Here is a 25,270-nt window from a genome sequence, read left to right on the forward strand (position 1 = left end):
CACGGAGAGAGACACGGGGAGAGAGAGAGACACGGGGAGAGAGAGACACGGGGAGAGAGAGACACGGGGAGACACGGGGAGAGAGAGACACGGGGAGAGAGAGACATGGGGAGAGAGAGACACGGAGAGAGACACGGGGAGAGAGAGACACCAGGGGAGAGAGAGAGACACGGGGAGAGAGAGACACGGAGAGAGACACAGGGAGAGAGAGACACCACGGGGAGAGAGAGACACGGGGTGAGAGACACGGGGAGAGACAGAGACACCAGGGGGAGAGAGAGACACGGGGTGAGAGAGAGACACAGAGAGAGACACTCGGGGAGAGAGAGACTCGGGGAGAGAGACATTCGTGAGGGAGACAGAGACACCAGGGGGAGACAGAGAGACAGAGAGAGAGATACGGGGAGAGAGAGAGACACGGGGAGAGAGAGACTCGTAAGGGAGAGAGAGACACCAGGGGGAGACAGAGACAGAGACACGGGGAGAGGCGGAGAGACTTGCTGGGGAAGAGTGGCGAGAGTCGACGCTCCAGAGACACTCGTGAGGGAGACACGGGGAGAGACAGAGACACGGGGAGAGACAGAGACACGGGGAGAGACAGAGACACCAGGGGAGAGAGAGAGACACCAGGGGAGAGACACGGGGAGAGACAGACACGGGGAGAGAGAGAGACACCAGGGGAGAGAGAGAGACACCAGGGGAGAGACAGAGAGACACCAGGGGAGAGAGACAGAGACACCAGGGGAGAGAGACAGAGACACCAGGGGAGAGAGAGAGACACCACGGGGAGAGACACGGGGAGAGAGAGACACGGGGAGACAGAGACACAGAGACACGGGGAGAAGTGGAGAGACTTGCTGGGGAAGAGTGGCGAGAGTCGACGCACCAGAGACACTCGTGAGGGATAGACAGAGACACAGACACGGGAAGAGAGACACGGGGAGAGAGAGACACAGGGAGAGAGAGACACGGGGAGAGAGAGACACGGGGAGAGAGAGACACGGGGAGAGAGACACGGGGAGAGAGAGACGGGGAGAGAGAGACACGGGGAGAGAGAGACACTCGTGAGGGAGACACGGGGAGACACGGGGAGACACAGAGACACCAGGGGAGAGAGAGAGACACGGGGAGAGAGAGACACGGAGAGAGACACAGGGAGAGAGAGACACCACGGGGAGAGAGAGACACGGGGTGAGAGACACGGGGAGAGACAGAGACACCAGGGGGAGAGAGAGACACGGGGTGAGAGAGAGACACAGAGAGAGACACTCGGGGAGAGAGAGACTCGGGGAGAGAGACACGGGGAGAGACAGAGACACCAGGGGGAGAGAGAGACACGGGGTGAGAGAGAGACACAGAGAGAGACACTCGGGGAGAGAGAGACTCGGGGAGAGAGACATTCGTGAGGGAGACAGAGACACCAGGGGGAGACAGAGACACGGGGAGAGAGAGACAGAGAGAGAGATACGGGGAGAGAGAGAGACGGGGAGAGAGACACCAGGGGGAGAGAGAGACAGAGACACGGGGAGAGGCGGAGAGACTTGCTGGGGAAGAGTGGCGAGAGTCGACGCTCCAGAGACACTCGTGAGGGAGACACGGGGAGAGACAGAGACACGGGGAGAGACAGAGACACCAGGGGAGAGAGAGAGACACCAGGGGAGAGAGAGAGACACCAGGGGAGAGACAGAGAGACACCAGGGGAGAGAGACAGAGACACCAGGGGAGAGAGACAGAGACACCAGGGGAGAGAGAGAGACACCACGGGGAGAGACACGGGGAGAGAGGGACACGGGGAGACAGAGACAGAGACACAGAGACACGGGGAGAGGTGGAGAGACTTGCTGGGGAAGAGTGGCGAGAGTCGACGCACCAGAGACACTCGTGAGGGAGAGACAGAGACACAGACACGGGGAGAGAGACACGGGGAGAGAGAGACACAGGGAGAGAGAGACACGGGGAGAGAGAGACACGGGGAGAGAGAGACACGGGGAGAGAGAGACACGGGGAGAGAGAGACACGGGGAGAGAGAGACACGGGGAGAGAGAGACACGGGGAGAGATAGACACGGGGAGAGATAGACACGGGGAGAGAGAGACACGGGGAGAGAGAGACACGGGGAGAGATAGACACGGGGAGAGATAGACACGGGGAGAGAGAGACACGGGGAGAGAGAGAGACACGGGGAGAGAGACACGGGGAGAGAGACACGGGGAGAGAGAGACACGGGGAGACAGAGAGACACGGGGAGAGAGACACGGGGAGAGAGAGAGACACGGAGAGAGAGAGAGACACGGGGAGAGAGAGAGACACGGGGAGAGAGAGACACGGAGAGAGAGAGAGACACGGGGAGACAGAGACACCAGGGGAGAGAGAGACACGGGGTGAGAGACAGGGGCAGAGAGACACGGAGAGGGAGAGACACGGGGAGAGAGAGACACGGGGAGAGAGAGACACGGGGAGAGAGAAACATGGGGAGAGAGAGACACGGGGAGAGACAGACACGGGGAGAGAGAGACACGGGGTGAGAGAGACACGGGGAGAGAGAGACACCACGGGGAGAGAGAGACACGGGGAGAGAGACACGGGGAGAGAGAGACACGGGGAGGGAGACACGGGGAGAGAGACACGGGGTGAGAGAGACACGGGGTGAGAAAGACACGGGGAGAGAGAGACACCACGGGGAGAGAGAGACACGGGGAGAGAGACACGGGGAGAGAGAGACACGGGGAGACAGAGACACGGGGAGAGACAGACACGGGGAGAGAGACAGACACGGGGAGAGAGACAGACACGGGGAGAGAGAGACACGGGGAGAGAGAGACACGGGGAGAGAGAGACACGGGGAGAGAGAGACACGGGGAGAGAGAGACACGGGGAGAGAGAGAGACACGGGGAGAGAGAGAGACACGGGGAGAGAGAGACACGGGGAGAGAGAGACACGGGGAGAGAGAGACACAGAGAGAGACACGGGGAGAGACAGAGACACGGGGAGAGAGAGAGAGACACGGGGAGAGAGAGAGACACGGAGAGAGAGACACCAGGGGAGAGAGAGACACGGGGAGAGAGAGAGACACGGGGAGAGAGAGACACAGAGAGAGACACGGGGAGAGACAGAGACACTAACAACACTTTCCCCTACAGCCCTGCTATAGGTTACCTGGGGGAGCTTTGTCTCTATCGGTGTGTGTCTCCAGCTGCACTTGACCCTGTGTCTACCGAGAGGCTACCTGGGGTAGCTGTGTCTCTATCTGTGTGTGTCTGTGTGTGGAGCTGCACTTGACCCTGTGTCTACCAGAGGCTACCTGGGGGAGCTGTGTCTCTATCTGTGTGTCTGTGTGTGTCCAGCTGCACTTGACCCCTGTGTCTACCCAGAGGCTACCTGGGGGAGCTTTGTCTCTATTTGTGTGTGTCTGTGTGTGTCCAGCTGCACTTGACCCTGTGTCTACCAGAGGCTACCTGGGGTAGCTGTGTCTCTATCTGTGTGTGTGTCTGTGTGTGTCCGCTGCACTTGACCCTGTGTCTACCTAGAGGCTACCTGGGGTAGCTGTGTCTCTATCTGTGTGTGTCTGTGTGTGTCCAGCTGCACTTGACCCTGTGTACCAGAGGCTACCTGGGGTAGCTGTGTCTCTGTCTGTGTGTGTCTGTGTGTGTCCAGCTGCACTTGACCCTGTGTCTACCTAGAGGCTACCTGGGGTAGCTGTGTCTCTATCTGTGTGTGTCTGTGTGTCTCCAGCTGCACTTGACCCTGTGTCTACCAGAGGCTACCTGGGGGAGCTTTCTCTCTATCTGTGTGTGTCTGTGTGTGGAGCTGCACTTGACCCTGTGTCTACTAGAGGCTACCTGGGGGAGCTGTGTCTCTATCTGTGTGTGTCTGTGTGTGTCCAGCTGCACTTGACCCCTGTGTCTACCTAGAGGCTACCTGGGGTAGCTGTGTCTCTATCTGTGTGTGTCTGTGTCCAGCTGCACTTGACCCTGTGTCTACCTAGAGGCTACCTGGGGTAGCTGTGTCTCTATCTGTGTGTGTCTGTGTGTGCCCAGCTGCACTTGACCCTGTGTCTACCTAGAGGCTACCTGGGGTAGCTGTGTCTCTATCTGTGTGTGTCTGTGTGTGTCCAGCTGCACTTGACCCTGTGTCTACCTAGAGGCTACCTGGGGTAGCTGTGTCTCTATCTGTGTGTGTCCAGCTGCACTTGACCCTGTGTCTACCTAGAGGCTACCTGGGGTAGCTGTCTCTATCTGTGTGTGTCTGTGTGTGGAGCTTCACTTGACCCTGTGTCTACCTAGAGGCTACCTGGGGTAGCTGTGTCTCTATCTGTGTGTGTCTGTGTGTGTCCAGCTGCACTTGACCCTGTGTCTACCAGAGGCTACCTGGGGTAGCTGTGTCTCTATCTGTGTGTGTCTGTGTGTGTCCAGCTGCACTTGACCCTGTGTCTACCTAGAGGCTACCTGGGGTAGCTGTGTCTCTATCTGTGTGTGTCTGTGTGTGTAGCTGCACTTGACCCTGTGTCTACCAGAGGCTACCTGGGGGAGCTGTGTCTCTATCTGTGTGTGTCTGTGTGTGGAGCTGCACTTGACCCTGTGTCTAACAGAGGCTACCTGGGGGAGCTTTCTCTCTATCTGTGTGTGTCTGTGTGTGTCCAGCTGCACTTGACCCTGTGTCTACCTAGAGGCTACCTGGGGTAGCTGTGTCTCTATCTGTGTGTGTCTGTGTGTGGAGCTGCACTTGACCCTGTGTTTACCCAGAGGCTACCTGGGGTAGCTGTGTCTCTATCTGTGTGTGTCCAGCTGCACTTGACCCTGTGTCTACCTAGAGGCTACCTGGGGTAGCTGTGTCTCTATCTGTGTGTGTGTCTGTGTGTGGAGCTGCACTTGACACCTGTGTCTACCTAGAGGCTACCTGGGGTAGCTGTGTCTCTATCTGTGTGTGTCTGTGTGTGGAGCTGCACTTGACCCTGTGTCTACCTAGAGGCTACCTGGGGTAGCTGTGTCTCTATCTGTGTGTGTGTCTGTGTGTGTCCAGCTGCACTTGACCCTGTGTCTACCAGAGGCTACCTGGGGTAGCTGTGTCTCTATCTGTGTGTGTGTCTGTGTGTGTCTGCTGCACTTGACCCTGTGTCTACCTAGAGGCTACCTGGGGTAGCTGTGTCTCTATCTGTGTGTGTCTGTGTGTGGAGCTGCACTTGACCCTGTTTCTACCAGAGGCTACCTGGGGGAGCTGTGTCTCTATCTGTGTGTGTCTGTGTGTGTCCAGCTGCACTTGACCCCTGTGTCTACCCAGAGGCTACCTGGGGTAGCTGTGTCTCTATCTGTGTGTGTCTGTGTGTGTCCAGCTGCACTTGACCCTGTGTCTACCAGAGGCTACCTGGGGTAGCTGTGTCTCTATCTGTGTGTGTGTCTGTGTGTGTCCAGCTGCACTTGACCCTGTGTCTACCAGAGGCTACCTGGGGTAGCTGTGTCTCTATCTGTGTGTGTGTCTGTGTGTGTCCGCTGCACTTGACCCTGTGTCTACCTAGAGGCTACCTGGGGTAGCTGTGTCTCTATCTGTGTGTGTCTGTGTGTGTCCAGCTGCACTTGACCCTGTGTCTACCTAGAGGCTACCTGGGGTAGCTGTGTCTCTATCTGTGTGTGTCTGTGTGTGTCCAGCTGCACTTGACCCTGTGTCTACCTAGAGGCTACCTGGGGTAGCTGTGTCTCTATCTGTGTGTGTCCAGCTGCACTTGACCCTGTGTCTACCTAGAGGCTACCTGGGGTAGCTGTCTCTATCTGTGTGTGTCTGTGTGTGTGTAGCTGCACTTGACCCTGTGTCTACCAGAGGCTACCTGGGGGAGCTTTCTCTCTATCTGTGTGTGTCTGTGTGTGCGCAGGTTCTGTGTGTTGAAGATTCGGAAAATCTGAGGAAAATGATGGTGGAGGGCGATCATGGGTGAGTGAGTGAGTGGGTGAGTGAGTGGGTGGGTGAGTGAGTGGGTGGGTGAGTGGGTGGGTGGGTGAGTGAGTGGGTGGGTGAGTGGGTGGGTGGGTGAGTGAGTGGGTGGGTGAGTGGGTGGGTGGGTGAGTGAGTGGGTGGGTGAGTGGGTGGGTGGGTGAGTGAGTGAGAGGGTGGGTGGGTGAGTGGGTGAGTGAGTAGGTGGGTGAGTGAGTGGGTGAGTGAGTGAGTGGGTGAGTGAGTGGGTGGGTGAGTGAGTGGGTGGGTGAGTGAATGAGTGGGTGAGTGGGTGAGAGGGTGAGTGAGTGAGTGGGTGGGTGAGTGGGTGAGTGAATGAATGGGTGAGTGGGTGAGAGGGTGAGTGAGTGGGTGGGTGAGTGGGTGAGTGGGTGGGTGAGTGAGTGGGTGAGTGGGTGGGTGAGTGGGTGAGTGGGTGAGTGAGTGAGTGGGTGAGTGAGTGAGTGGGTGAGTGAGTGAGTGGGTGAGTGAGTGGGTGAGTGAGTGGGTGAGTGGGTGGGTGAGTGGTTGGGTGAGTGGGTGAGTGAGTTGGTGAGTGAGTGGGTGAGTGAGTGGTGAGTGGTGAGTGAGTGAGTGGGTGAGTGAGTGGGTGAGTGAGTGGGTGAGTGAGTGGGTGAGTGTGTGGTGAGTGAGTGGGTGAGTGAGTTGGTGAGTGGGTGAGTGAGTGAGTTGGTGAGTGTGTGGTGAGTGAGTGGGTGAGTGAGTGAGTGACTGAGTGAGTGGGTGGGTGGGTGAGTGAGTGGGTGAGTGAGTTGGTGAATGAGCTGGTGAGTGAGTTGGTGAGTGAGTTGGTGAGTGAGTTGGTGAGTGAGTTGGTGAGTGTGTGGTGAGTGAGTTGGTGAGTGAGTTGGTGAGTGAGTTGGTGAGTGTGTGGTGAGTTGGTGAGTGAGTTGGTGAGTGTGTGGTGAGTGAGTTGGTGAGTGAGTTGGTGAGTGGGTGAGTGAGTTGGTGAGTGAGTTGGTGAGTGTGTGGTGAGTTGGTGAGTGAGTTGGTGAGTTGGTGAGTGAGTTGGTGAGTGAGTTGGTGAGTGTGTGGTGAGTGTGTGGTGAGTGAGTTGGTGAGTGAGTTGGTGAGTGTGTGGTGAGTGAGTTGGTGAGTGAGTTGGTGAGTGTGTGGTGAGTTGGTGAGTGAGTTGGTGAGTGTGTGGTGAGTGAGTTGGTGAGTGAGTTGGTGAGTGGGTGAGTGAGTTGGTGAGTGTGTTGTGAGTTGGTGAGTGAGTTGGTGAGTGTGTTGTGAGTTGGTGAGTGTGTGGTGAGTGAGTTGGTGAGTTGGTGAGTGAGTGGCTGAGTTGGTGAGTGTGTGGTGAGTGAGTGAGTTGGTGAGTGTGTGGTGAGTGAGTGGCTGAGTTGGTGAGTGAGTTGGTGAGTGAGTTGGTGAGTGAGTTGGTGAGTGAGTTGGTGAGTTGGTGAGTGTGTGGTGAGTGAGTTGGTGAGTGAGTTGGTGAGTTGGTGAGTGAGTTGGTGAGTGTGTGGTGAGTTGGTGAGTGAGTTGGTGAGTGTGTGGTGAGTGAGTTGGTGAGTGAGTTGGTGAGTGTGTGGTGAGTGTGTGGTGAGTTGGTGAGTGAGTTGGTGAGTGTGTGGTGAGTGAGTTGGTGAGTGAGTTGGTGAGTGGGTGAGTGAGTTGGTGAGTGAGTTGGTGAGTGTGTGGTGAGTTGGTGAGTGAGTGAGTTGGTGAGTGAGTTGGTGAGTGTGTGGTGAGTGTGTGGTGAGTGAGTTGGTGAGTGAGTTGGTGAGTGTGTGGTGAGTGAGTTGGTGAGTGAGTTGGTGAGTGTGTGGTGAGTTGGTGAGTGAGTTGGTGAGTGTGTGGTGAGTGAGTTGGTGAGTGAGTTGGTGAGTGGGTGAGTGAGTTGGTGAGTGTGTTGTGAGTTGGTGAGTGAGTTGGTGAGTGTGTTGTGAGTGTGTGGTGAGTGTGTGGTGAGTGAGTTGGTGAGTTGGTGAGTGAGTGGCTGAGTTGGTGAGTGTGTGGTGAGTGAGTGACTGAGTGAGTTGGTGAGTGAGTTGGTGAGTGTGTGGTGAGTGAGTGGCTGAGTTGGTGAGTGAGTTGGTGAGTGAGTTGGTGAGTTGGTGAGTGTGTGGTGAGTGAGTTGGTGAGTGAGTTGGTGAGTTGGTGAGTGAGTTGGTGAGTGTGTGGTGAGTTGGTGAGTGAGTTGGTGAGTGTGTGGTGAGTTGGTGAGTGAGTTGGTGAGTGTGTGGTGAGTTGGTGAGTGAGTTGGTGAGTGAGTTGGTGAGTGAGTTTGTGAGTGAGTTGGTGAGTGAGTTGGTGAGTGAGTGGGTGAGTGTGTGGTGAGTGAGTTGGTGAGTGTGTTGGTGAGTGAGTTGGTGAGTGAGTGGCTGAGTGGGTGAGTGAGTGGTGAGTGAGTTGGTGAGTGAGTTGGTGAGTGTGTGGTGAGTGTGTGGTGAGTTGGTGAGTGAGTTGGTGAGTGAGTTGGTGAGTGTGTGGTGAGTTGGTGAGTGAGTTGGTGAGTGTGTGGTGAGTGTGTGGTGAGTTGGTGAGTGAGTTGGTGAGTGAGTTGGTGAGTGTGTGGTGAGTGGGTGAGTGAGTTGGTGAGTGAGTTGGTGAGTGAGTGGCTGAGTGGGTGAGTGAGTGGTGAGTGAGTTGGTGAGTGTGTGGTGAGTGTGTGGTGAGTTGGTGAGTGAGTTGGTGAGTGAGTTTGTGAGTGTGTGGTGAGTTGGTGAGTGTGTGGTGAGTGTGTGGTGAGTTGGTGAGTGAGTTGGTGAGTGAGTTGGTGAGTGTGTGGTGAGTGGGTGAGTGAGTTGGTGAGTGAGTTGGTGACTTGGTGAGTGAGTTGGTGAGTGAGTTGGTGAGTGTGTGGTGAGTGTGTGGTGAGTTGGTGAGTGAGTTGGTGAGTGAGTTGGTGAGTGTGTGGTGAGTTGGTGAGTGAGTTGGTGAGTGAGTTGGTGAGTGTGTGGTGAGTGTGTGGTGAGTTGGTGAGTGAGTTGGTGAGTGTGTGGTGAGTGGGTGAGTGAGTTGGTGAGTGAGTTGGTGAGTGAGTTGGTGAGTGAGTGGCTGAGTGGGTGAGTGAGTGGTGAGTGAGTTGGTGAGTGAGTTGGTGAGTGTGTGGTGAGTGTGTGGTGAGTGTGTGGTGAGTTGGTGAGTGAGTTGGTGAGTGAGTTGGTGAGTGTGTGGTGTGTTGGTGAGTGAGTTGGTGAGTGTGTGGTGAGTGTGTGGTGAGTTGGTGAGTGAGTTGGTGAGTGAGTTGGTGAGTGAGTTGGTGAGTGTGTGGTGAGTGGGTGAGTGAGTTGGTGAGTGAGTTGGTGACTTGGTGAGTGAGTTGGTGAGTGAGTTGGTGAGTGTGTGGTGAGTGTGTGGTGAGTTGGTGAGTGAGTTGGTGAGTGAGTTGGTGAGTGTGTGGTGAGTTGGTGAGTGAGTTGGTGAGTGTGTGGTGAGTGTGTGGTGAGTTGGTGAGTGAGTTGGTGAGTGAGTTGGTGAGTGTGTGGTGAGTGGGTGAGTGAGTTGGTGAGTGAGTTGGTGACTTGGTGAGTGAGTTGGTGAGTGAGTTGGTGAGTGTGTGGTGAGTGTGTGGTGAGTTGGTGAGTGAGTTGGTGAGTGAGTTGGTGAGTGTGTGGTGAGTGGGTGAGTGAGTTGGTGAGTGAGTTGGTGACTTGGTGAGTGAGTTGGTGAGTGTGTGGTGAGTTGGTGAGTGAGTTGGTGAGTGAGTTGGTGAGTGTGTGGTGAGTTGGTGAGTGAGTTGGTGAGTGTGTGGTGAGTGTGTGGTGAGTTGGTGAGTGAGTTGGTGAGTGAGTTGGTGAGTGTGTGGTGAGTGGGTGAGTGAGTTGGTGAGTGAGTTGGTGAGTGAGTTGGTGAGTGAGTGGCTGAGTGGGTGAGTGAGTGGTGAGTGAGTTGGTGAGTGAGTTGGTGAGTGTGTGGTGAGTGTGTGGTGAGTTGGTGAGTGAGTTGGTGAGTGAGTTGGTGAGTGTGTGGTGAGTTGGTGAGTGAGTTGGTGAGTGTGTGGTGAGTGTGTGGTGAGTTGGTGAGTGAGTTGGTGAGTGTGTGGTGAGTGGGTGAGTGAGTTGGTGAGTGAGTTGGTGACTTGGTGAGTGAGTTGGTGAGTGAGTTGGTGAGTGTGTGGTGAGTGTGTGGTGAGTTGGTGAGTGAGTTGGTGAGTGAGTTGGTGAGTGTGTGGTGAGTTGGTGAGTGAGTTGGTGAGTGTGTGGTGAGTGTGTGGTGAGTTGGTGAGTGAGTTGGTGAGTGAGTTGGTGAGTGTGTGGTGAGTGGGTGAGTGAGTTGGTGAGTGAGTTGGTGACTTGGTGAGTGAGTTGGTGAGTGAGTTGGTGAGTGTGTGGTGAGTGGGTGAGTGAGTTGGTGAGTGAGTTGGTGAGTGAGTTGGTGAGTGAGTGGCTGAGTGGGTGAGTGAGTGGTGAGTGAGTTGGTGAGTGAGTTGGTGAGTGTGTGGTGAGTGTGTGGTGAGTTGGTGAGTGAGTTGGTGAGTGAGTTGGTGAGTGTGTGGTGAGTTGGTGAGTGAGTTGGTGAGTGTGTGCTGAGTGTGTGGTGAGTTGGTGAGTGAGTTGGTGAGTGAGTTGGTGAGTGTGTGGTGAGTGGGTGAGTGAGTTGGTGAGTGAGTTGGTGACTTGGTGAGTGAGTTGGTGAGTGAGTTGGTGAGTGTGTGGTGAGTGTGTGGTGAGTTGGTGAGTGAGTTGGTGAGTGAGTTGGTGAGTGTGTGGTGAGTTGGTGAGTGAGTTGGTGAGTGTGTGGTGAGTGTGTGGTGAGTTGGTGAGTGAGTTGGTGAGTGAGTTGGTGAGTGTGTGGTGAGTGGGTGAGTGAGTTGGTGAGTGAGTTGGTGACTTGGTGAGTGAGTTGGTGAGTGAGTTGGTGAGTGTGTGGTGAGTGGGTGAGTGAGTTGGTGAGTGAGTTGGTGAGTGGCTGAGTGGGTGAGTGAGTGGTGAGTGAGTTGGTGAGTGAGTTGGTGAGTGTGTGGTGAGTGTGTGGTGAGTTGGTGAGTGAGTTGGTGAGTGAGTTGGTGAGTGTGTGGTGAGTTGGTGAGTGAGTTGGTGAGTGTGTGGTGAGTGTGTGGTGAGTTGGTGAGTGAGTTGGTGAGTGAGTTGGTGAGTGTGTGGTGAGTGGGTGAGTGAGTTGGTGAGTGAGTTGGTGACTTGGTGAGTGAGTTGGTGAGTGAGTTGGTGAGTGTGTGGTGAGTGTGTGGTGAGTTGGTGAGTGAGTTGGTGAGTGAGTTGGTGAGTGTGTGGTGAGTTGGTGAGTGAGTTGGTGAGTGTGTGGTGAGTGTGTGGTGAGTGTGTGGTGAGTTGGTGAGTGAGTTGGTGAGTGAGTTGGTGAGTGTGTGGTGAGTTGGTGAGTGAGTTGGTGAGTGTGTGGTGAGTGTGTGGTGAGTTGGTGAGTGAGTTGGTGAGTGAGTTGGTGAGTGTGTGGTGAGTGGGTGAGTGAGTTGGTGAGTGAGTTGGTGACTTGGTGAGTGAGTTGGTGAGTGAGTTGGTGAGTGTGTGGTGAGTGGGTGAGTGAGTTGGTGAGTTGGTGAGTGAGTTGGTGAGTGTGTGGTGAGTTGGTGAGTGTGTGGTGAGTGAGTGGGTGAGTGAGTTGGTGAGTGAGTGGCTGAGTGGGTGAGTAAGTGGGTGAGTGTGTGGTGAGTGTGTGGTGAGTTGGTGAGTGTGTGGTGAGTGAGTTGGTGAGTTGGTGAGTGAGTTGGTGAGTGTGTGGTGAGTTGGTGAGTGTGTGGTGAGTGAGTTGGTGAGTGTGTGGTGAGTGAGTTGGTGAGTGAGTTGGTGAGTGTGTGGTGAGTTGGTGAGTGTGTGGTGAGTGTGTGGTGAGTGAGTTGGTGAGTGAGTTGGTGAGTGAGTTGGTGAGTTGGTGAGTGAGTTGGTGAGTGTGTGGTGAGTTGGTGAGTGTGTGGTGAGTGAGTTGGTGAGTGTGTGGTGAGTGAGTTGGTGAGTGAGTTGGTGAGTGTGTGGTGAGTTGGTGAGTGTGTGGTGAGTGTGTGGTGAGTGAGTTGGTGAGTTGGTGAGTGAGTTGGTGAGTGTGTGGTGAGTGTGTGGTGAGTGTGTGGTGAGTTGGTGAGTGAGTTGGTGAGTGAGTTGGTGAGTGTGTGGTGAGTTGGTGAGTGAGTTGGTGAGTGTGTGGTGAGTTGGTGAGTGAGTTGGTGAGTGTGTGGTGAGTGTGTGGTGAGTTGGTGAGTGAGTTGGTGAGTGAGTTGGTGAGTGTGTGGTGAGTGGGTGAGTGAGTTGGTGAGTGAGTTGGTGACTTGGTGAGTGAGTTGGTGAGTGAGTTGGTGAGTGTGTGGTGAGTGGGTGAGTGAGTTGGTGAGTTGGTGAGTGAGTTGGTGAGTGTGTGGTGAGTTGGTGAGTGTGTGGTGAGTGAGTGGGTGAGTGAGTTGGTGAGTGAGTGGCTGAGTGGGTGAGTAAGTGGGTGAGTGTGTGGTGAGTGTGTGGTGAGTTGGTGAGTGTGTGGTGAGTGAGTTGGTGAGTTGGTGAGTGAGTTGGTGAGTGTGTGGTGAGTTGGTGAGTGTGTGGTGAGTGAGTTGGTGAGTGTGTGGTGAGTTGGTGAGTGAGTTGGTGAGTGTGTGGTGAGTGAGTGGCTGAGTGTGTTGTGAGTTGGTGAGTGAGTTGGTGAGTGTGTGGTGAGTGAGTGAGTGGGTGAGTGGGTGAGTGAGTTGGTGAGTGTGTGGTGAGTTGGTGAGTGAGTTGGTGAGTGTGTGGTGAGTGAGTGAGTGGGTGAGTGGGTGAGTGAGTTGGTGAGTGAGTGGCTGAGTGGGTGAGTAAGTGGGTGAGTGTGTGGTGAGTGAGTTGGTGAGTTGGTGAGTGAGTTGGTGAGTGTGTGGTGAGTTGGTGAGTGAGTTGGTGAGTGTGTGGTGAGTGAGTTGGTGAGTGTGTGGTGAGTGAGTGAGTGAGTGGGTGAGTTGGTGAGTGAGTTGGTGAGTGTGTGGTGAGTCCAGGGTCCGTGTCCCCGCTGTGTCCGCCTGCCTCCGCTGCCTCTCCACCTTCGTGTGGCTGAAGCATCGCGTCAACCCTCACCACAGCTACAGCCTTCTCACCACTCACCCACTCACCTGGGTGAGCACTCACTCAGACACTCACCACACACTCACTCACTCACCCACTCACTCACCACTCACTCACCACTCACCCACTCACCTGGGTGAGCACTCACTCAGACACTCACTCACCACACACTCACCAACTCACTCACCAACTCACTCACCAACTCACAACACACTCACCAACTCACTCACCTGGGTGAGCACCCACCCACTCACTCACTCACCCACTCACTCACCCACTCACCCACTCACCCACTCACTCACTCACTCACCCACTCACTCACCCACTCACCCACTCACCCACTCACTCACTCACTCACCCACTCACTCACTCACTCACCCACTCACTCACCCACTCACTCACCCACTCACTCACCCACTCACTCACCACTCACTCACCACTCACTCACCACTCACTCACCACTCACTCACCACTCACCCACTCACTCACTCACCACTCACTCACCACTCACCACCCACCCACACACTCACTCACTCACTCACCCACTCACCTGGGTGAGCACTCACTCAGACACTCACCCACTCACTCACCACACACTCACCAACTCACTCACTCACTCACCACTCACTCACTCACTCACCCACCCACTCACTCACTCACCCACCCACTCACTCACTCACCCACTCACTCACCCACCCACCCACCCACTCACCACCCACTCACTCACTCACTCACCCACTCACTCACCCACTCACTCACTCACCCACTCACCCACTCACTCACTCACCCACTCACCCACTCACTCACTCACCCAATCACTCACCCACCCACTCACCCACCCACTCTCTCCCCGCTCACTCACCCACCCACCCACTCACCCACTCACTCACCCACTCACCCACTCACTCACTCACTCACCCACTCACCCACTCACTCACTCACCCACTCACTCACCCACTCACTCACCCACTCACTCACTCACTCACCCACTCACCCACTCACTCACTCACTCACTCACCCACTCACCCACTCACTCACTCACTCACCCACTCACTCACCCACTCACTCACTCACCCACTCACTCACCCACTCACTCACCCACTCACTCACTCACCACACACTCACCAACTCACTCACTCACCCACTCACCCACCCGCTCACCACTCACTCATCCACTCACTCGTGTCTCTCTCTCTCCGTGTCTCTCTCCCCGTGTCTCTCTCTGTGTCTCTCTCTGTGTCTCTCTCTGTCTCTCCCCGTGTCTCTCCCCGTGTCTCTCCCCGTGTCTCTCTCTGTGTCTCTCTCTGTGTCTGTCCCCGTGTCTCTCTCTCTCTGTGTCTCACCCTGTGTCTCTCTCCCCGTGTCTCTGTGTCTCTCTCACCGTCTCTCTCTGTGTCTCTGTGTCTCTTTCTCTGTGTCTCTCTCTGTCTCTCCCCGTGTCTATCCCCGTGTCTCTCTCTGTGTCTCTCTCTGTGTCTCTCCCCGTGTCTCTGTCTCTCTCACCGTCTCTCCCCGTGTCTCTCTCTCTCTCTCTGTGTCTCTCCCCGTGTCTCTGTGTCTCACCCCGTGTCTCTCTCTCCCCGTGTCTCTCTCTGTGTCTCACCCCGTGTCTCTCTCTCCCTGTGTCTCTCCCCGTGTCTCTCCCCGTGTCTCTCTCTGTGTCTCTCTCTGTGTCTCTCTCTGTGTCTCTCTCTCTCTCCCCGTGTCTCTGTGTCTCTCTCTGTGTCTCTCCCCGTGTCTCTATCCCCGTGTCTCTCTCTCTGTCTCTCTCTCTGTGTCTCTCTCTGTGTCTCTCCCCGTGTCTCTCTCCCCGTGTCTGTGTCTCTCTCTCTGTGTCTCTCTCTGTGTCTCTCCCCGTGTCTCTCTCTCTGTGTCTCACCCCGTGTCTCTCTCTCCCCGTGTCTCTCTGTGTCTCTCTCACCGTGTCTCTCTCACTGTGTCTCTCTCTGTGTCTCTCTCTGTGTCTCTCTCTCTCTGTGTCTCTCTCCCCGTGTCTCTCTCTCTCCGTGTCTCTCCCCGTGTCTCTCCCCGTGTCTCTCCCTGTCTCTCTTTCTCCCCGTGTCTCTCTCCCCGCGTCTCTGTGTCTCTCTCTGTGTCTCTCCTCGTGTCTCTCCCCGTGTCTCTCTCTGTGTCTCTCTCTGTGTCTCTCCCCGTGTCTCTCTCTCTGTGTCTCTCCCCGTGTCTCTGTGTCTCTCCCCGTGTCTCTCTCTCTGTGTCTCTCCCCGTGTCTCTCTCTCTCTCTCTGTGCCTCTCCCCGTGTCTCTGTGTCTCACCCCGTGTCTCTCTCTCCCCGTGTCTCTCTCTCTCTCTCTGTGTCTCTCTCCGTGTCTCTGTCTCTCTCCCCGTGTCTCTCTCTCTCCCCGTGTCTCTCTCTCTCCCCGTGTCTCTCTCTCTCTGTGTCTCTCTCTCCCCGTGTCTCTCTCTGTGTCTCCCCGTGTCTCTCTCTGTGTCTCCCCGTGTCTCTCTCTGTGTCTCTCTCTGTGTCTCTCCCCGTGTCTCTCTCTGTGTCTCTGTGTCTCTCCTCGTGTCTCTCCCCGTGTCTCTCTCTGTGTCTCTCTCTGTGTCTCTCCCCGTGTCTCTCTCTGTGTCTCTCCCCGTGTCTCTGTGTCTCACCCCGTGTCTCTCTCTCTCTCTCTGTCTCTCTCTCTCTGTGTCTCTCTCTCTGTGTCTCTCTCTCTGTGTCTCTCCCCGTGTCTCTCTCTGTGTCTCTCCCCGTGTCTCTGTGTCTCTCTCTGTGTCTCACCGTGTCTCACCCCGTGTCTCTCTCCCCGTGTCTCTGTCTCTCTCACCGTCTCTCACCGTGTCTCTGTGTCTCTCTCTGTGTCTCTCTCCCCGTGTCTCTCTCCCCGTGTCTCCGCCAGGCCACAAGATTGTCTCACGATCCTCGTGATGTGATCAGCGCCCTTCAACCACCACAGCCAGGGGCAGATGACAACACTGAACTCTGTATCCCACTCAGCATCACCATCATCATCAGTATCATCATCATCAGTAGTATCAGCATTATCATCATCAGTAGTATCAGCATCATCATCATCATCAGTAGTAGTAGCATAATCAGTAGTAGTATCATCATCAGTAGTAGTATCATCATCATCAGTATCATCATCATCAGTAGTATCAGCATCATCATCAGTAGTAGTATCATCATCAGTAGTAGTATCATCATCAGTAGTAGTATCATCATCATCAGTATCATCATCATCAGTAGTATCAGCATCATCATCATCATCAGTAGTAGTAGCATCATCAGTAGTAGTATCATCATCAGCATCAGTAGTAGTATCATCATCATCAGTAGTAGTATCATCATCATCAGTAGTAGTAGTATCATCATCAGCAGTAGTAGTAGTAGTATCATCATCAGCATCAGTAGTAGTATCATCATCAGTAGTAGTAGTATCATCATCAGTAGTAGTAGCATCATCATCAGTAGTAGTATCATCATCATCAGTAGTAGTAGTATCATCATCAGTAGTAGTATCATCATCAGCATCAGTAGTAGTATCATCATCAGCATCAGTAGTAGTATCATCATCATCATCATCAGTAGTAATAGTAGTATCATCATCAGTAGTAGTATCATCATCAGTAGTAGTAGCATCATCATCAGTAGTAGTATCATCATCAGTAGTAGTATCATCATCAGTAGTAGTATCATCATCAGTAGTAGTATCATCATCATCATTAGTAGTATCATCATCAGTAGTAGTATCATCATCAGTAGTAGTAGCATCATCATCATCAGTAGTAGTATCATTATAAGCAGCAGCTGTATCATCAGTAGTAGTATCATCATCAGTAGTAGTATCATCACCATCACCACCATCACCACCATCACCACCACCATCACCACCATCACCACCACCATCATCACCACCATCACCACCACCATCACCACCACCACCATCACCACCACCATCATCACCACCACCATCACCACCATCACCATCACCACCACCATCACCACCATCATCACCACCACCACCATCATCATCACCACCACCACCATCATCACCACCATCACCACCATCACCACCATCACCATCATCATCACCACCACCATCACCACCACCATCACCACCACCATCACCACCATCACCACCATCACCACCACCACCACCATCATCACCACCACCATCACCACCACCACCATCACCACCACCATCACCACCACCACCATCACCACCACCACCACCACCATCACCACCACCACCACCACCATCATCATCACCACCACCACCACCATCATCACCACCATCACCATCACCACCACCACCATCACCACCACCATCACCACCACCACCATCACCACCACCATCACCACCACCATCACCACCACCATCACCACCATCACCACCACCACCATCACCACCATCACCACCACCACCATCACCACCATCACCACCACCATCACCACCACCACCACCTGACTATTCACCCTTCACCACCACCATCACCAGACATTGAAGATCTGCTTGAGGCTGTGTAAGTCGGACTCGGCCCTCCCCTAGCTCCACTCAGCCTACCTGGGGGAGCTTTGTCTGTGTGTGACAGCACTTGCCCCTACAGCCCTGCTAGAGGCTTCCTGGGGGAGCTTTGTCTGTGTGTGTAACAGCACTTGCCCCTACAGCCCTGCTAGAGGCTACCTGGGGGAGCTTTGTCTGTGTGTGACAGCACTTGCCCCTACACCCCTGCTAGAGGCTACCTGGGGGAGCTTTGTCTGTGTAACAGCACTTGCCCCTACAGCCCTGCTAGAGGCTACCTGGGGGAGCTTTGTCTTTGTACTCAGCACTTGCCCCTACAGCCCTGCTAGAGGCTACCTGGGGGAGCTTTGTCTGTGTCTATCAGCACTTGCCCCTACAGCCCTGCTAGAGGCTACCTGGGGGAGCTTTGTCTGTGTGTAGTAGCACTTGCCCCTACAGCCCTGCTAGAGGCTACCTGGGGGAGCTTTGTCTGTGTGTAGTAGCACTTGCCCCTACAGCCCTGCTAGAGGCTACCTGGGGGAGCTTTGTCTGTGTGTAGCAGCACTTGCCCCTACAGCCCTGCTAGAGGCTACCTGGGGGAGCTTTGTGCGACAGCACTTGCCCCTACAACCCTGCTAGAGGCTACCTGGGGGAGCTTTGTCTTTGTACTCAGCACTTGCCCCTACAGCCCTGCTAGAGGCTACCTGGGGGAGCTTTGTCTGTGTCTATCAGCACTTGCCCCTACAGCCCTGCTAGAGGCTACCTGGGGGAGCTTTGTCTGTGTCTCAGCACTTGCCCCTACAGCCCTGATAGAGGCTACCTGGGGGAGCTTTGTCTGTAATCTGTGTGTGACAGCACTTGCCCCTACAGCCCTGCTAGAGGCTACCTGGGGGAGCTTTGTCTGTGTGTGACAGCACTTGCCCCTACAGCCCTGCTAGAGGCTACCTGGGGGAGCTTTGTCTGTGTGTCACAGCACTTGCCCCTGCAGCCCTGCTAGAGGCTACCTGGGGGAGCTTTGTCTGTGTAACAGCACTTGCCCCTACAGCCCTGCTTGAGGCTACCTGGGGGAGCTTTGTCTATGTGTAGTAGCTCCTCCCCCTTCTCTAACCCCTCCCCTATGTAGCCCCTCCCCCCTCTCTAACCCCTCCCCTTTGTAGCCCCTCCCCCCTCACTCGCCTCTCTCCGATGGAGCCCCTCCCCTCTCTAACCCCTCCCCTTTCTAGCCCCTCCCCCCTCCCTCTCTAACCCCTCCCCTTTATAACCCCTCCCCCCCACCCCAGTGCCTCGGGTGCCCCCGCCCCCCCGCCGGTTGCCAGGGGCGACTCCGTGTCCTGGGCCCCTCCCCCACACGTGACCCGCGTCGTCATGGTGACCACGCGGCACCCCCCACCTCGCCCCCAGGGCCCCTCCCCCCTCGCCCAGGTGAGAGGAGGGGGGCGGGGCGTGGACCAGTCGGGTGGGGGCGTGGTCAGTGGGGTAGGGGGCGTGGCAAAAGGGTGGTTTCTTGTTGGGGGGGGTTATAAATGGGTGGGGGCGTGGTCAGTCGGGTTTGGAGGCGTGGTGGGGGGGCGTGGTCAGTGGGGTAGGGGGCGTGGTCAGGTTATAAAGGTAAAGCCGACCCAACAAGACTGATATGGCTGGAGGGTCAAGTGCAGCTGTGCCAGGCTCGGTGCACCAGGAGGAGGTCACGTGACAGACTCAGCACGTGCCATGGGTTGTACTGCTGCTGTGCCAGGCTAGGTGCACAGGGGGAGAGACACGGGGAGAGAGACACGGGGAGAGACGTGTCTCTCCCCGTGTCTCTCTCCCTGTGTCTCTCTCTCCCCGTGTCTCTCTCCCCGTGTCTCTCTCTCCCCGTGTCTCTCTCCCCCCGTGTCTCTCTCTCACCGTGTCTCTCTCTCCCCGTGTCTCTCTCACCCCGTGTCTTTCTCTCCCCGTGTCTCTCTCTCCCCGTGTCTCTCTCTCCCCGTGTCTCTCTCTCCCCGTGTCTCTCTCTCCCCGTGTCTCTCTCCCCCCGTGTCTCTCTCCCCCCGTGTCTCTCTCCCCCCGTGTCTCTCTCTCCCCGTGTCTCTCTCACCCCGTGTCTTTCTCTCCCCGTGTCTCACCCCGTGTCTCTCTCTCCCCGTGTCTCTCTCTCCCCGTGTCTCTCTCTCTCCGTGTCTCTCTCACCCCGTGTCTCTCTCCCCGTGTCTCTCTCTCCCCGTGTCTCACCCCGTGTCTCTCTCTCCCCGTGTGTCTCTCTCCCCGTGTCTCTCTCTCCCCGTGTCTCTCTCTCCCCGTGTCTCTCTCTCCCCGTGTCTCTCCTCCCCGTGTCTCTCTCTCCCCGTGTCTCTCTCTCCCCGTGTCTCTCTCTCCCCGTGTCTCTCTCTCCCCGTGTCTCTCTCTCCCCGTGTCTCTCTCTCCCCGTGTCTCTCTCTCTCCGTGTCTCTCTCACCCCGTGTCTCTCTCCCCGTGTCTCTCTCTCCCCGTGTCTCACCCCGTGTCTCTCTCTCCCCGTGTCTCTCTCTCTCCGTGTCTCTCTCACCCCGTGTCTCTGTCCCCGTGTCTCTCTCTCCCCGTGTCTCACCCCGTGTCTCTCTCTCCCCGTGTTTCTCTCACCGTGTCTCTCTCTCTCCGTGTCTTTCTCCCCGTGTCTCTCCCCGTGTCTCTCTCTCCCCCGTGTCTCTCTCTCCCTCTCTCTCCCCATGTCTCTCTCTCCCCGTGTCTCTGTCTCCCCGTGTCTCTCTCTCCCCGTGTCTCTCTCCCCGTGTCTCTCTCTCCCCGTCTCTCTCTCCCCGTGTCTCTCTCTCCCCGTGTCTCTCTCTCCCCGTGTCTCTCTCCTCGTGTCTCTCTCTCCCCCGTGTCTCTCTCTCTCCCCGTGTCTCTCTCTCCCCGTGTCTCTCTCTCCCCGTGTCTCTCTCCCCGTGTCTCTCTCCCCGTGTCTCTCCCCCCGTGTCTCTCTCCCCCCGTGTCTCTCTCCCCGTGTCTCTCTCTCCCCGTGTCTCTCTCTCTCCCCGTGTCTCTCTCTCACCCCGTGTCTCTCTCTCACCCCGTGTCTCTCTCTCACCCGTGTCTCTCTCCCCGTGTCTCTCTCTCCCCGTCTCTCTCTCTCCCCGTGTCTCTCTCTCCCCGTCTCTCTCTCTCCCCGTGTCTCTCTCTCCCCATGTCTCTCTCTCACCCCGTGTCTCTCTCTCCCCGTGTCTCTCTCCCCGTGTCTCTCTCTCCCCGTGTCTCTCTCCCCGTGTCTCTCTCTCCCCGTGTCTCTCTCTCTCCCCATGTCTCTCTCTCCCCATGTCTCTCTCTCACCCCGTGTCTCTCTCTCCCCGTGTCTCTCTCCCCGTGTCTCTCTCTCTCCCCGTGTCTCTATCTCCCCGTGTCTCTCTCCCCGTGTCTCTCTCTCCCCGTGTCTCTCTCTCCCCGTGTCTCTCTCTCCCCGTGTCTCTCTCTCTCCCCGTGTCTCTCTCTCCCCGTGTCTCTCTCTCCCCGTGTCTCTCTCTCCCCGTGTCTCTCTCTCTCCCCGTGTCTTTCTCTCTCCCCGTGTCTTTCTCTCTCCCCGTGTCTCTCTCTCCCCGTGTCTCTCTCACCCCGTGTCTCTCTCTCCCCGTGTCTCTCTCTCCCCGTGTCTCTCTCTCCCCGTGTCTCTCTCCCCCCGTGTCTCTCTCCCCCCGTGTCTCTCTCCCCGTGTCTCTCTCTCCCGTCTCTCTCTCTCCCCATGTCTCTCTCCCCGTGTCTCTCTCTCACCCCATGTCTCTCTCTCACCCCGTGTCTCTCTCTCACCCCGTGTCTCTCTCCCCGTGTCTCTCTCTCCCCGTGTCTCTCTCTCCCCATGTCTCTCTCTCACCCCGTGTCTCTCTCTCCCCGTGTCCTCTCTCCCCATGTCTCTCTCTCCCCGTGTCTCTCTTTCTCCCCGTGTCTCTCTCTCTCCCCGTGTCTCTCTCTCTCCCCGTGTCTCTCTCTCCCCGTGTCTCTCTCTCCCCCATGTCTCTCTCTCACCCCGTGTCTCTCTCTCCCCGTGTCTCTCTCCCCGTGTCTCTCTCTCCCCGTGTCTCTCTTTCTCCCCGTGTCTCTCTCTCTCCCCGTGTCTCTCTCTCTCCCCGTGTCTCTCTCTCCCCGTGTCTCTCTCTCCCCGTGTCTCTCTCCCCGTGTCTCTCTCTCTCCCCGTGTCTCTCTCTCTCCCCGTGTCTCTCTCTCCCCGTGTCTCTCTCTCCCCGTGTCTCTCTCTCTCCCCGTGTCTCTCTCTCCCCGTGTCTCTCTCTCCCCGTGTCTCTCTCTCCCCGTGTCTCTCTCTCTCCCCGTGTCTTTCTCTCTCCCCGTGTCTTTCTCTCTCCCCGTGTCTCTCTCTCCCCGTGTCTCTCTCACCCCGTGTCTCTCTCTCCCCGTGTCTCTTTCTCCCCGTGTCTCTCTCTCCCCGTGTCTCTCTCCCCCCGTGTCTCTCTCCCCCCGTGTCTCTCTCCCCGTGTCTCTCTCTCCCCGTCTCTCTCTCTCCCCGTGTCTCTCTCCCCGTGTCTCTCTCTCACCCCGTGTCTCTCTCTCACCCCGTGTCTCTCTCTCACCCCGTGTCTCTCTCCCCGTGTCTCTCTCTCCCCGGTCTCTCTCTCCCCATGTCTCTCTCTCACCCCGTGTCTCTCTCTCCCCGTGTCTCTCTCCCCGTGTCTCTCTTTCTCCCCGTGTCTCTCTCTCTCCCCGTGTCTCTCTCTCTCCCCGTGTCTCTCTCTCCCCGTGTCTCTCTCTCCCCGTGTCTCTCTCCCCCCGTGTCTCTCTCCCCCCGTGTCTCTCTCCCCGTGTCCTCTCTCTCCCCGTCTCTCTCTCTCCCCGTCTCTCTCTCCCCCCGTGTCTCTCTCTCCCCGTGTCTCTCTCTCCCCCCGTGTCTCTCTCTCCCCGTGTCTCTCTCTCCCCGTGTCTCTCTCTCCCCGTGTCTCTCTCTCCCCGTGTCTCTCTCTCTCCCCGTGTCTCTCTCTCTCCCCGTGTCTCTCTCTCTCCCCGTGTCTCTCTCTCTCCCCGTGTCCTCTCTCTCTCCCCCTGTCTCTCTCTCTCCCCGTGTCTCTCCGTGTCCCAGGCATTGTTGGAGTCTCCGTATTTCTTCATGGATTTTTCTGCTGCTCACGGATTCTGGGAAACCAGAAGTGAGAACCACGTGATCACTCACCAACTCACCAACTCACTCACCAACTCACTCACCAACTCACTCACTCACCAACTCACTCACCAACTCACTCACCAACTCACCACTCACCCACTCACCCACCCACCCACTCACTCACCCACCCACTCACTCACCAACTCACTCACCAACTCACTCACTCACCCACCCACCCACTCACTCACCACCCACTCACTCACCCACCCACCTCACTCACCCACTCACTCACTCACCCACTCACCCACCCACTCACCCACCCACCCACTCACTCACCCACTCACCCACCCACCCACCCACCCACTCACTCACCCACTCACCCACCCACCCACTCACTCACCCACCCACTCACCCACCCACCCACCCACCCACTCACCCACCCACCCACCCACCCACCACTCACCCACCCACCCACCCACTCACCCACTCACTCCACCCACTCACTCACCCACCCACCCACTCACCCACCCACTCACCCACTCACTCACCCACTCACCCACCCACTCACCCACTCACCCACCCACTCACCCACCCACCCACCCACTCACCCACCCACTCACTCACCACCCACCCACCCACCCACTCACTCACCCACCCACTCACTCACCCACTCACCCACTCACTCACCCACTCACCCACCCACTCACCCACTCACCCACCCACTCACCCACCCACCCACCCACTCACCCACCCACTCACTCACCCACCCACCCACCCACTCACTCACCCACCCACTCACCCACTCACTCACTCACCCACCCACCCCTCTCTCTCCCAGAATGTTGTACAGTACTCCACCTCTGGCTGGAGCCTCTATGTGGCTCCCCGGATGTCCGAGTTGCAACAAGGACTTGCCAAGCTTGTAGCTCACCCGTTGCAGCGTCCTCACCACCGCCACGCTCACCACCACGCTCACCACCACCACGCTCACCACCACGCTCACCACCACGAAGCTCAGCACACCAACGCAGTTGGGGAGGCTCCGCTTGTGGTCACTGCTGAGGCCGAGTGACTCACCCACTGGGTGACTCACTCAGTGGGTGAGTCACTCAGTGGGTGAGTCACTCAGTGGGTGAGTCAGTCACTCAGTCAGTCACTCACTCACCCACTGAGTGACTCACTCACCCAGTCACTCAGTGGGTGAGTCACTCAGTGGGTGACTCACTCACTCACCCACTGAGTGACTCACCCACTCATCCACTCACTCACTCACTGAGTAACTCACTCAGTGAGTGAGTCACTCACTCACCCACTGAGTGACTCACCCACTCACCCACTCACTGAGTGACTCACTCAGTGGGTCACTCACTCACCCACTCACTCAGTCAGTCACTCAGCCTCCAACTCACTCACCCCTCACCCACCCACCCACCCACTCACTCACCCACCCACCCACCCACTCACTCACCCACCCACCCACTCACCCACCCACACACTCACCCACCCACTCACTCACTCACCCACCCACTCACCCACTCACTCACTCACCCACCCACCCACTCACCCACCCACTCACCCACCCACTCACCCACCCACTCACCCACTCACCCCCCACTCACCCACTCACCCACTCACACACACCCACCCACCCACTCACCCACCCACTCACCCACCCACCCACCCACTCACCCACCCACTCACCCACCCACCCACCACCCACCACTCACCCACCCACCTCACCACTCACTCACCCACCCCTCACTCACACATCACCCACTCACCCACCCACTCACCCACTCACTCACCCACCCACTCACTCACCCACTCACCCACTCACTCACTCACCTACCCACCCACCCACTCACTCACCCACTCACTCACCCACTCACTCACTCACCTACCCACTCACTCACCTACCCACCCACCCACTCTCTCACCCACCCACTCACTAACTCACCCACTCACTAACTCACCCACCCACCCACTCACTCACCCACCCACTCACCCACCCACCCACTCACCCACTCACCCCACTCACCCACTCAGCCACCACCACTCAATCACCCACCCACTCACTCACTCACCCACCCACCCACCCACTCACCCACTCACCCACCCACCCACCCACTCACTCACCCACCCACTCACTCACCCACCCACCCACTCACCCACCCACTCACTCACCCACCCACTCACTCACTTACCCACTCACCCACCCACCCACCACTCACCCACCCACTCACTCACCCACCCACCCACCCACTCACCCACCCACTCACTCACTTACCCACTCACCCACCCACTCACCCACTCACTCACTCACTCACCCACCCACCCACTCACCCACCCACTCACCCACCCACTCACCCACCCACCCACCCACTCACTCACCCACCCACTCACCCACCCACTCACCCACCCACCCACTCACTCACCCACCCACTCACTCACCCACCCACTCACCCACTCACTCACTCACCCACCCACCCACTCACCCACTCACGCACTTACTCACCCACTCACCCACCCACTCACCCACTCACTCACCCACCCACTCACCCACCCACCCACCCACTCACTCACTCACCCACTCACCAACTCACCCACCCACTCACCCACCCACCCACTCACCCACCCACCCACTCACCCACCCACCCACCCCTCTCTCTCCCAGAATGTTGTACAGTACTCCACCTCTGGCTGGAGCCTCTATGTGGCTCCCCGGATGTCCGAGTTGCAACAAGGACTTGCCAAGCTTGTAGCTCACCCGTTGCAGCGTCCTCACCACCGCCACGCTCACCACCACCACCACGCTCACCACCACGCTCACCACCACGACGCTCACCACCACCACGAA

General features: G+C 56.8%; 1 protein-coding gene across 3 annotated transcripts in view; it reads left to right on the plus strand.

Moving 5' to 3' along the window:
• Positions 1-23,822, plus strand: part of BABAM1 (BRISC and BRCA1 A complex member 1) — a 24,596-nt gene extending 774 nt beyond the window's left edge. The window contains exons 1-8 of one of the 3 annotated variants that reach the window (XR_012940560.1): positions 1-1,584; positions 5,865-5,923; positions 12,825-12,942; positions 15,753-15,837; positions 17,355-17,379; positions 18,638-18,779; positions 22,393-22,459; positions 23,252-23,822. The exon at positions 1-1,584 is cut by the window's left edge and continues 88 nt beyond it. Coding sequence is in view for 1 of the 3 variants with exons in the window: in XM_076064083.1 (XP_075920198.1) it covers positions 5,865-5,923; positions 12,825-12,942; positions 15,753-15,837; positions 17,355-17,379; positions 18,638-18,779; positions 22,393-22,459; positions 23,252-23,475 (720 nt within the window). In the remaining 2 variants the exon portion in view is untranslated. Of the gene's footprint in view, positions 1,585-1,625; positions 1,882-5,864; positions 5,924-12,824; positions 12,943-15,752; positions 15,838-17,354; positions 17,380-18,637; positions 18,780-22,392; positions 22,460-23,251 lie in introns of those variants that run through there. The other 2 variants (XR_012940561.1, XM_076064083.1) reach the window with 2 other exon arrangements.
• The last annotated feature ends 1,448 nt before the right edge of the window (positions 23,823-25,270 follow it).

This window comes from Petromyzon marinus, unplaced genomic scaffold, assembly GCF_048934315.1.
Source record: "Petromyzon marinus isolate PM22_M1 ecotype Great Lakes invasive population unplaced genomic scaffold, UKy_Petmar_22M1.pri1.0 PM_Scaffold_303, whole genome shotgun sequence".
Taxonomy (NCBI): domain Eukaryota; kingdom Metazoa; phylum Chordata; class Hyperoartia; order Petromyzontiformes; family Petromyzontidae; genus Petromyzon; species Petromyzon marinus.